The sequence below is a fragment of the Saccopteryx bilineata genome, chromosome 6 (genome assembly GCF_036850765.1).
Source record: "Saccopteryx bilineata isolate mSacBil1 chromosome 6, mSacBil1_pri_phased_curated, whole genome shotgun sequence".
Lineage (NCBI taxonomy): Eukaryota > Metazoa > Chordata > Mammalia > Chiroptera > Emballonuridae > Saccopteryx > Saccopteryx bilineata.
In genome coordinates, this window is record NC_089495.1 from 166,844,782 (window position 1) to 166,855,820 (window position 11,039).

General features: G+C 53.8%; 1 protein-coding gene across 1 annotated transcript; it reads right to left on the reverse strand.

Moving 5' to 3' along the window:
* Positions 1–338: 338 nt before the first annotated feature.
* On the reverse strand, positions 339–9,506 carry PAX1 (paired box 1). The gene is made up of 5 exons (XM_066236556.1): positions 9,116–9,506; positions 8,067–8,696; positions 6,318–6,460; positions 5,560–5,782; positions 339–574 (listed from the first exon to the last, which is right to left on the reverse strand). The coding sequence occupies exons 1-5, from the start codon at positions 9,387–9,389 to the stop codon at positions 483–485; spliced, it is 1,362 nt and encodes a 453-aa protein (XP_066092653.1). The 5' UTR covers positions 9,390–9,506; the 3' UTR covers positions 339–482.
* Between the last annotated feature and the right edge of the window lie 1,533 nt (positions 9,507–11,039).

The following is an 11,039-nucleotide window of genomic DNA, read 5'->3' on the forward strand; positions in this document are numbered from 1 at the left end:
GGGCTGAAGAGGAGAAAAAAATGAAAGGACAAAGGCAGGGAGGGGTGAAACAGGGAAGGAAAGCAAGGTAGGGTAGGAAGGAAGGAAGAAGAAAGAAGAGACTCTAGGGTGAGCCCCGAGGGAAAGAAGGAAGGAGGGGAAAAACGGAGGGAGGGAGGGTGCTGAACAATCCTGGAAAAATTAGGAAAGGGCTGGGAGAGGGAGGCCACGTCGGAGCAAAAGTCGTGCCAAGGGTGCAAAAATCGGAAGCCAAAGTTCAGAGGAGTCTGGAACCCTGGCCCATAACTGAAGTGTGGCCGCAGGCCGCGGGCGGAACGAGGCCTGCGGCTGACGGCGCGTGCCCCAGCGGGCGGCTGCAGGCACTTCCTCCGCGCGTCCTCGGGTCCTGCGGTGCCGCCGGGACTGCCTGGCCGAGTTGCGCGCCCCGGTCCGCCGGCCACTCCACCGCCTGCTCCCGGCTCGGGCTCGGGGCCGCTCTATCCCTAGGAAGTCGAGGCCGGGATGGGCAGTCCGTGTAAGCTACTGAGGCTGTCCGGAGCCTTGCCGCCGGGGCTGGGTGGCTTCCGTTCGGCCACTGCGGGAGAAAGCACAGGGGCGTCGGGTCACTGCCTGGCGCGACTCACAGCCAAAGATACGGGGGCCCGGGACTCTCGCAAACCAAGGGGCAGGCGCGAGGATGCCAGGGGAACTTGCAGCGCGCGCTCGATCTGTCAGCGGTTTAGGGGCAGGAAGCAGAAACCTTTGCTCTCGAAGAGCCCCACGCGTCCGTCGGCGCCTACCCTTCCTCTCCCCTACGGGAGGCATTCGCGAGGGCAGCCCTATTAATTGGTTCTCGCAAAGCCATTTTGCAGATGCGTCCAGACAGCTGACCCCGTACAATTCCCTTTGCACCTCACCCACTTAATAAATGAGGCGATGGCTGCACGGAGGCGCTGCCGACCCGTGCACCCGGGTCCGGGGAGGCTCTCAGATCCGAGAACTCTGGGAAAGGGAGCAGGGGCCTGCGATTCACACACGCCGCCCCGCTGAGCCCCCACCCCACGCAGACCGCAGCCGCGCGCGCACACCCAAGGAAGTTGTCGGTGCATCAGGCCTGCGGTCCCGCAGAACGGCGTGGGGAGATCTCGGTAGGCAGTGGGAAATCGAGTAGGAAAAGCAGGTCACCAAAAACACCCCTTGTGGAGCGTTCGGGGTGGCCTGAATCCTTCCGGCAAAGGAGGTGGCCGACCTTTAAGTGGGCGGCCAACTTCTTTTTGGCTCGCGGGCAGAGGATGTAGCTTCGCTCACCTCTGCTGGCACAGCACGCCCCGGGGTCTAGGGGGAACCGGATTAAGTGACAGCAGGCTTGCCAAATCAGGCGGCATTCTATATGTTGCTCTATTATTTAAGGTTTTGGACAGAGGCCAAGTGTTGCTACTGGAAGCCAGAAAAGTGACGCCGCGAGTGCGCAACCTCTGTTTCCCCTTTCCCGGACCCCGGCCGCTCCGCTTCTCCTGCACTAGGACGCACAAGCTTGTTTCTATATCAGAGCGCCAATTTTCAATCTTCTTTATTTTCCCCCAACAAGCCGTCCTTTAAAGGCGGAGCTCGGAGCGCCTCACTTTGGGATGAGGGGAAGCTCGGGAATTTTATCCCCGCTGGGCCGTACCGCTCTGCGCGAGGGGTGCACGGACACACATGCAAGCACGCACAGCTGGTTTCTCAGAGGTTCCAAAGGGGTCCAAAGTCCTTTCCAGGACAAAGTTGACCCTCCGCTCTCCCCCTCCTCGCCCCCCACCCCCACTCCACACCGTCTTTCAGCTCCCTTTTCCTAAACACAGTTGTGCCCACTCAGCCAACGAAGTTTTCAGACCTTTTCTTTCCGTGCTGTACACACACTTCAAGGTGAAGACCTGTTTGGAAAACATATGAGGAGGAGGAGGTTTCTTAGCCCAGGCCCGGTTGCTTTAGAGACAAGCGGGAAAAAAGCGGGAAAAACAAACAGCCCAGAGACAGATTCCACTCCTTCTGCAGGGCGAATCTTGCCGCTGCCTTTTCAGCTCTGTGCCCTTCTGTCCTCCCCACAGAACCTGTCCCCCTTCCTTTCCTGCCAAGGGACCGGAGCCGAATTGGTCTGTTCTGGGGTTCTCAGAGGCTGGGGACCCAGCGCATTGGGCGCTTCGCATGAACTTTAACTTAATCTTAAGGGGGGACACACGGTTTTAAATATTGAGACTGAGATTTCAGGGCCACTGGGACCACGGAGAACGAAGTCGGGGGTCTGGGAAGGCGCCTTCCAGGGCTGGGTCAGGTGAGACCCGGGTGACAGGCAACCGGACTCTGGCAAACGCCTGCGCCCTACTGCTCTCTGGCCAAGTTCGTTTTTAGGAGCGATTTCTCAAGATTTAATCCTCGGCAAAGATAGCTGGGAGGAAGCTGTGAATTATCGAAAACAAATATAAACAAAATTTTCCTTAAACGTATGCATTAACTTAAAGACTTGATTTCCAAATCCTTAGCCCTTCAAAAGCCTCTCTTGGAAGAATTTTAGAACCATGAGGTTTTGCGGGTTTCTGAAAACACACTACAAATAGCAGTTGCCCCGAGGAAACAGCTGGTAGGGTTCGTCACCTGTGGAGGTGGGGGAATATGGTCTTCCCCTGACCATGAAGACATATGATAGATGTCGAGATTCTCAGAATATCAGCACCCTTCCTGTGCAGATAAACTAGAACTTTCATATTCTCTAAGTTCCCAAGAATTAAAGTTTCCTTTGACGGATGAGAAATGTAAATTTTACTTTCTTATCTACATAATAGGGAGCCCACTGGCTTTACTCTTTACCAAGATAAAATTTATAAATTGCGATGCTTAATTTGACATTTGAGTCATTTCCCTTAGAGTAACCGTTAATGTTCATTTGCATTGATTCGGAGGATATAGACTAGCTGATCAAAAATATTTGTTTTGTGCTGAGCATTCATGATGTTAAATTGTTTTCAGTAAATAAAATATTTTTCAACGGAAAAAATAATCCAGCAAGTGCTATCCCTACTATTCTTATTAACTGAAAAACAATTAATTATAGCAATTGTCATCTGGGATGTTTGTTTGAATATAATGTTAAATAAATGACTAGAAAAAAAAGACTGTGATTAGGATTACTTTACTTTGAAATTTTTCAAAGACCAATTAGATTTTATTAATTAAGTTCTTTGAAGACAGCTTTCCTGCCAGTAAGAATAAAAATTCTTAACCTAAATAGGTATATAATTCTCATTATTTTTCTGTTCATGTTCAAACACAAATACTTATGTGCCAGTTTGAGAGATTATTTTTTAACAATGGGCCTAATGTATTCGATGATCCTTTAACTGTATCTTTAAAGTATTGTGAGGATTCGGAAATTAAGTCATTAATAATGTAGCTAATTTTTGTTACAGACTGAAAATGAGTGAGATGTTTCATAATAAGAAGTGAATATGCTGTAAAGGACAGGAATGAAGACGCCGTTCAATGGCTATGTATTTTTGGAAGGAAAGTGTCTTCCAAAGAAAATCAGCCACCAGTGAATCCCCACCCCAAATAACTCTAATTAGTTTAATTCAGAACTGTGTGTTTTATCTTTGGATTGTTACTTACAGGTCATAATTAGTTTGCTAATGCTGAGCTTGAAATACCCCCAGAACAAAGTGGCTCTGTTAGCAAAGGACTACCTCGCTCTGAGAGAAAGTCCTTTACTAAGTTTTGTTTCCCCTTGGGATCAGTCCAGGGGACTGTTTTAAATTGTGAATACACCTTTCTAATTCAAATGAGCCTGCTTGATTAAATGGTTTGTATAATGAAGTAAATTCTCTTTCAATTTCTAATTCAACAGATAACTTAAATTATCCAGGAAGCACATGGTCTTGAGGCCCAAGACAGGATCCTGAGTAATGCATTCACACTGAGACTGCTTGCTGGCCCTTCTACGTCAAACTTTAGAGACGTTCTAATCCTCAATTTTTTTTTTTTAGATTTTTTTTATTTATTCATTTTAGAGAGAGGAGACAGAGAGAGAGAGAGAGAGAGAGAGAGAGAGAAGGAAGGAAGGAAGGAGCAGAAAGCATCAACTCCCATAAGTGCCTTGACCAGGGAAGCCCAGGGTTTTTTTGAACCAGCGACCTCAGTGTTCCAGGTCGATGCTTTTACCCACTGTGCCACCGCAGGTCAGGCTAACCCTCAGTTTTTTAATTTTTCTTTACTTGAATTTTCCTATAAATGAGCAACTGGTATTATTCTACTTTTCAACTAAGTATAAAGCTTAAAGGAGTTTTAATTTTCAATTTTTGTAATCTATATCCCATAATGTTTGTGCATTAAGAAAGGTGAAAATAAAAAAATGTTTTTGGTTTTATTGATTTGTTTTTATTGGCGGCAGCTTAATATTCTCTCTCTCTTTCTGGTAAAGCTACTGTGTCTCCTTGGAAACAAAGCTTTCGGCCTGCCCTCCACTTCCGCCTTGGCAGGTATGAGGTGGATCCTGCTGCTAAAGATCTTTCTGGAACACCCTCTGCCCTCCGCTCCATGCTGACGCCAGGCTTGGGGCTGTGTCTCCTTTGCTGCTGAGGCTGGGACCTCCTGAGGTGACTCCTTCCTTTCTCAGGGTAGTGGAAGTTGCACATTTCTGGTGATCAGAACCAACCGCACTCAGGTTTTTAGAAATTAGCAAACTCAGACATTCCTTTCACCAACAAGAAGAATGAAGTCTCAAGGGCAGATGGGCTTTTCCTAATTTATAGGAAAAACCCAAATCTGAAGGTCAGTGTAAGAAGATGCCCTTCACACTGTTGAATACCTCAAATCTGTTAGTTTAGCTTATCTTGGAGTAGATTTATGAAAGAGGAGAAGGAGAAAGGGGTGGAGGGGGGGAGAACTCCCAGCCACATTCTCTGCAGAAGAAGTACCCCAAACCACACCGAGTTCAGAGTCTAAACTTAGGGATACATGATTGAAATGTTCTTTCCCTTTCCCAGGAATGTGTTTAAGAAAATGAATCCAAGGGAAGACCAGACTCTAGTTTAAAAAAAAAAAAAAAAGAGAGGAACCTAGGAAAACAGATGATGGGCAGTGCCTGGAAGATTCCAGGTGCAGAGCGCAGAACCAGGTGCGAGGGCCAGTCTACCAGAGAAGGCAAAACTCCTCGGGCCACAAAAAGATGACCCTGAATGATGCTTCTAGAGACCTTTCTAGACCCTTCTATGGATGGAGAAATGAGACACAGAGAACAAATAATAATTTAGCCAAGGGCACAAGAACCAGATCCAGACCTGACCCTCTTTCTTCTCTCTCTGTATAAGTCAGGGCAAGAGTGGCAGTCCTAAGGCCTCTCTCAACTTCTGCCTACCTTTCTAGGGGCACGGCATACACCTGTTAATAACCAACCTGCTCCAAGAAGCAATAAATTTAACCCCGAGAAAGGAAGGATTTATGCTGGATATCAAATCCCCCACTGCCTTTTCCCAGGATGACAACCCCTCCTTTGCACCCTTCCTAACCCTCTCAGCGTTCATCCGACCCACCCCCACCCGCAGCGCTCACCTTCTCGGCTGGGATGTTTGAAGGTCATCGCCGCGGCGAGCTCCCCGCCGTGCAAGGTGACGCCGGCCCCGGGGGTCGCCAGCGGGGGGGCCTGCGCCGGCGGCCACGGCGGGCCTGGCGCGAGGTAGCCCCCGGCCGGCGCGCTGTACACTCCGTGCTGGCTGGAGGCCGGGTAGGCACAGGCCGGGAGGAAGCCACCCACTGCGGAGAGGCCAGAGGCCGACTGTGCGGTGGGAGAGGGACAGACGTCACCGACTGTCAGCAGCAGCACTCCCGCAGTCGTCTCCAGTTTAGGCAGTTATGGGGGGGGGGGTAGCCCTCCTCTCCTTCTGCTGTCCCCTCAATTATATCCACGGTCTCTTAATTCTCCTAATAAAGACTCTGGCAAGGGGTTCCCATTGAAATTGTTATTAATAAGGAGGTGAGGAGGATCATAAATTCACCAGCCAGTCTTGAAAGAAAGGAAGTCCTCAACCATCTGTGTTACCGGTTCAACCTTTTGTAGCAAAAGTATTTTGGTAAAAGGTAACTCGATGCTCTCGAAAGCTAGCCTCCCCCAAAGTAGTGTGCTTCAGAAAAGATGAGAAAATGCTTCGCGGGCGCTGGGTGGCCCAGCTGCCCGACACTCTGACATCCTGACAGCCCTGGCCTGGAGGAGTTTTCTCCTCTTTTTCTCTCTCTTTCTCCCATCACACCCTCTTCCCTAACCTTGCACTCTTCTACGTGGAGGGCATCTCCTTCTCCTGACCCTTGGTTACCTGAGTGTATTTAATGTCCGCTTCTAATGCTGGCTTCTCCAGCCCATTCACTGCTGGGGTGGCCGGGAAGGCCGTGCGGTTCACGCCGGCCCAGTCTTCCATCTTCGGGGAGTAGGTGGCGCCTTCGTTCCCGGCCAGGGCCCCTGCGGGGACACAGGACGAATTAGTAGGGACATCCGAATTTGTGCTAGGCACAACCGTGGCCGTCGGGCTGATGTTTACACATGTTCCTACAAGTACTCAGTTTATATCCGAGGGTGTGTTCGAAGGTCTCCAAAAACACCTGAGACGTCCAAAGGCTCGAGAGCGACCGAAGCGGGTGGGCAGTGGGCACAGGGTTTCGCTTTCACTCCTAGCAGGGAAGAGGCTGCTCCTCCCTCCTCCAAGCCCGCGGCCCGCTTCCCGCAAAACGGGAGGCCTCCGGCCAAGAGGTGGCCTGTGAAACAGGGCTGGGTTTATACGGCCTTGGCGCCTTTCCTCTGTCCAAAGGCTGCGCCTGGAAAGGTTCAGGTTCAAATCCAAAGCAGGCTAGTGAGAATTAATATGAATTTCTCAAAATCTCAACAACTGTCTGGAGGGGTGGGAGATGGTTCTACTTAGAACTGCCTCTGGAGACATCCAGTATCTCCCCCACAAAAGGCGTTAACCCAGTGACCAACGTGCATCTCCCACATGTGTCTGTTCCTTCTGCACGTGTGTGCGCAGGAAATCCACAGAAAGCTCCAAAACCGAGCGCAGAGTTGGTAAGGCCACCTCCCAGCCAGCTGCCCCACAGGTCGCTTCAGGAAAACCTTTGGCCCCAGCCGGTGGCCCAGGTTGAGTCTGAGCCATCAGAAGAAGCAAGCCTTATTCGTGGCGTCTGCAGTGCGCCTCACTGCTGCTTGGGCTAAGCTTTCAGTTTCTCCTGTTGCCCCCACCCCCTCCTCTCTTCGGCTACGGTGAATTTTGCTTCTAATCCTCCTCCTCAGTTTGCTCACATAAAAGCATGCCAGCCCTTGCCCAGCTGCTTAGGAGAAGGGGACAGTGCGAAGAAACTGAGGACACACTCCGGCCCAAACAACATCTTCCCAAGCCCCGCACCAAGAACGCCTCAATCCTCTCTCCCTACTCCATCCCTGCCTTTCCCTCCAGAGTGAGACGACCAACAATTCTGCGGAGTTCTAATTACAGGCAAAGAGCTTATCAGTGGGAGCTTTTATCCCGAGTACGGCTGCAGGCCTGGGGCGCCATCCCCAGGGATTCCAGTCCAGAACCTGCAATCCCGCTGGGCCTGCCTGGGATGTAGGTTACTTGACCAGATCGGCCAGGTTGGCCGTTTGCCTTGTACTAGAAGAGCCTCTGGGCCTGGGAGGAACAGAACTACTTGGAAAATGGTAAGGGATCCCGAAAGACCCTTAAGAAAGGATCCCAGAATTGACTGAGGTTTGTTTGGTTTAGATCTGGCAATAGAAGTTTGCATACTTTTTGCAAGAATGAAAAAAAATAAAGCAATTTTAGACCTCCGGATTTGTGGTCGGCGATTGCTCTTCCATTTGGGAAATATTTTCCGTATTTGTCATAAAAAGTTCAAGATGTCCCAAGGTTCCCACATAAAGCCCGGGACCCTCAGCCTCCCTGCCCAGCCCTAATCCTCCTCTGAGTTAAAACCCGTCCAAGGAAGGCGAGGAGTTTCCCCTCACCCTCATGCCCACCCCCTCTTCTCCCATTCTGCCCCTTCCAAGAAGGCTACAGAAGGCCTCCACCACTGACCTGTTTGTTCCATAAACGTCCGGATGCCCAAGATGTTGCTGACCGAATGTGCCGAGGGCCATGAACGGGGAATGCTGACGTGGCCTGCCGTGCCCGGGACCCCGTGGTGGCTGCCCATCTTGGCGCCGCTTGGCGACACGGGACTGGGGTAGGGGTACTGATATATGTGGTTATAGGGCAGCGCCGGCTGCGGTGGCGGCTGCTTGCTCGCCTCGTAGGGCCCGGGCTGGGCCAAGCTACCGATCTTATTGCGCAGGATGCGGCTGATGGAGCTCACGGAGGGCACGTTGTACTTGTCGCAGACGCCGTCGGCCAGCAGCCGGTCGCGGATCTCCCACGCGAAGATCCCAGGGTCGCCCTGCTTGTAGTCCCGGATGTGCTTGACCACGTTGGGGGTGGTAACGCGGGGTTTGCTGCCCCCAATAGCCCCGGGCAGGATGGAGCCCGTCTCGTTGTAGCGCGCCAGGATCTTGCTCACGCAGCCGTGCGATACGCGAAGCTGCCGGCTGATGTCACAGGGTCGGATGCCCAGCTGCGCCAGCTCCACTATGCGCAAGCGAATGGCGTTGGGCAGGGGGCGGCCGTTGACGAACACACCGCCCAGCTGGTTTACCTCGCCGTACGTCTGTTCTGCGATCGCGCCCGAGGACAGTGAGCGGGAAGGGAAGAAAAGACCCGCAGGTTAGCCAAGGGTGGCCGTACAGGGCTAGAGGCCGCACTTAGGTGCGCCTAGGAGAGTGACCAACAGATACCCAAAGCTGTGGACAAAGAGTCTGGGTCTGTCTCCGGGAGTGGGAGCGGGCGTGGGGACCCGGAGAAGGGCGCGACAGCCTTCCGTGTCCTTCGGGTGCGTCTTACTTGGGACATCCCGTCCCCAGATGCGCCGAACTGCCCGCACCCCGCCCAGAAGCGGGGACTTGCGGAGAACACGGCCCGGCCCGGACCCAGGACCGCGTCTCCCGGGGAAAGCAGACGAGAGGAAAGGGAAACACCGGGACACAACGCACCTTGTCAGCCCGCCCGCTCCCTGCTCGCCGCCCTCCTCTTACCCATGGCGCGCGGGCCAGCCAGCTGCCTGGCGCCGGGGCGGCCGGGGCTGGGCCCGGCGCAGTCCGGGAGAGCTCGGGCGCCGCCGCCGCAGGAGAGGCATAGAGGGAGGGCGCGCTCGAGCCGAGAGCCGCGGCGGCCCGGCCGCGGGCTGGAAACACGCTGTGCGCCGCAGCCAAGCCCGCGGCCGCCCGCCCCCGGGCCCGCTGCCGCCGCCGCCGCCCGTTCCCAGGACACTCTCCACGCCCGCGACCCCAGGCCCAGGGTGAACTTCATCCGATTAAGAGAAATTCGTCTGACCGGGAGGCTGCGGCGTGCGAGGATCAATTTTACGTGTTCTCCACGTCAATCTCCGCAGTCGCGCCGGAGACGCGGGAGTTGGCAGCTCATTGGTTCCCGTCACTGCACCCCAGAGCCCCCCTCCCCTCCCTGAAACTCTACCCCTATCCTGTCCTCCCCTTTGGGCCCTCCTCCGGAACCCACCCCACCCCCCTACACACACACACACACACACACACACACACACACACACAGTCCTAACCCCAGCTGGGCCCGAGACCTTCCATTCGCTCTGCTGCCTTCAAAGCCTTTTACCTCTCTGATTTTGATAAAAATGGGGTAGCCATTTCAAATTGATGAATATTTCTAAGTACTAGTAATTGTTTGGGTTTTAGTGTTACTACTACCTCCACCACCATTGTTGCTAAAATATCGGAGGATTGGTCAGTGTACTGCTGTGTCTACGGCCCCTTCCCCGGCAGAGGAGCGGGAAGAGGGGCCAGCGCCCCAGCTCTGAGCGCGCGGACGTCGCGGTGCGAGTTCAGCGGGATGCAGGCCACTGGTCCAAGGCGTCAGCCCAGTCCCACTTCTAGCCGACACCAGAATCCGACTTTCAGAAAATCTTTACAATGTTTAATAGCCACCTCCTCCTTAGGGTAGTGGTGTTGTTTCAGTCACGTGAGAAGTGCACATTCTAGATTCTGTCTCTCTGCGAACAGGCCCATCCACTTGAATTCATTCTTCTCGGAAGTAACACTGGAGGGGGGTCGGAAAGGGGTTCCAACCAGCTGCCCCCAGGTGCAGGGAGCCTGGGCTCTCGGGACCCCAGGCGCCCGGCGCCTCTGGCGGCCTGCGGGAGGTCTCCACGCTGTAGCTCTGGCTCTAGGCTTGAAGGGCAGTACCTTTCCCCAAGCTGCGAACCCCGAATCCTTCCACACCTGAGCTGCCTGGTGTCACCTTTCACACGGCACCCGCAGCTTCCCGGGGGTCTTTGTTAAACCACCGAATGACCCTTCCCTTCCATTTAAGCGGGGACGGAGGCGAAGCGCACAGCCCTGCACTCTTTGGCCTTTGAAAGAATTGTCATCTCTTTATTTCCGTGAACACCCAGTTTTGTCTTTTCCCAGCCTGGGTCGTAAGTGCGGCCGTCGCAGAGGGAGTTGCGCAGTGGAGTCCAGGAGAGAGCAGGTGGAAGGAGGAAGCTGAGTTTGCCTTGAACTGACACGAGGAGACCGGGACCTGGGAGTTCCCAGTTTGGGGCCAGCAAGTGCCCAGGACACTGGGCTGAACTTAAAGGAGGGGGCAGGGGCAGGGGAGGGTGTCCTAGGAAGATCCAAGGTGACCAGGACTCCCTTGCGCTCCCAGCTCTCCTCCCGAGGCGGGAAGAGTTCCCCGCTCCCCTCCCCCACAGCATACCGCTGGGGAGCTGGGGAGAGTGGCCGGGGTGCCCGCGCGGAGATGCTGCGGGAAGCGCAGTCGCACCGGATCAACGCGGCCTGGGGAGCAGCGGCGACCGAGCCCCTGACCCTCTTACCTCGGCTGCGGAGCCAGAAAGTGTTGCTGGCTTTGAATTAACCTGTCCGAGTGTGTCAGTTAGGAGCGCCTGGACCATACGTCCTGCGCTCTCTGACGGGAGAGCCCGAGGGC

What these genes read in the sequence shown, in the direction of transcription:
- PAX1 (XM_066236556.1), bottom strand. Translation starts at nt 9,389, where the DNA reads ATGAAGTTCACCCTGGGCCTGGGGTCGCGGGCGTGGAGAGTGTCCTGG. An exon ending in GGCTGGCCCGCGCGCCATGG is followed by an intron (nt 8,697 to 9,115) that starts GTAAGAGGAGGG and finishes GCGCGATCGCAG; the next exon opens with AACAGACGTACGGCGAGGTA. An exon ending in CGGACATTAAATACACTCAG is followed by an intron (nt 5,783 to 6,317) that starts GTAACCAAGGGT and finishes CCCACCGCACAG; the next exon opens with TCGGCCTCTGGCCTCTCCGC.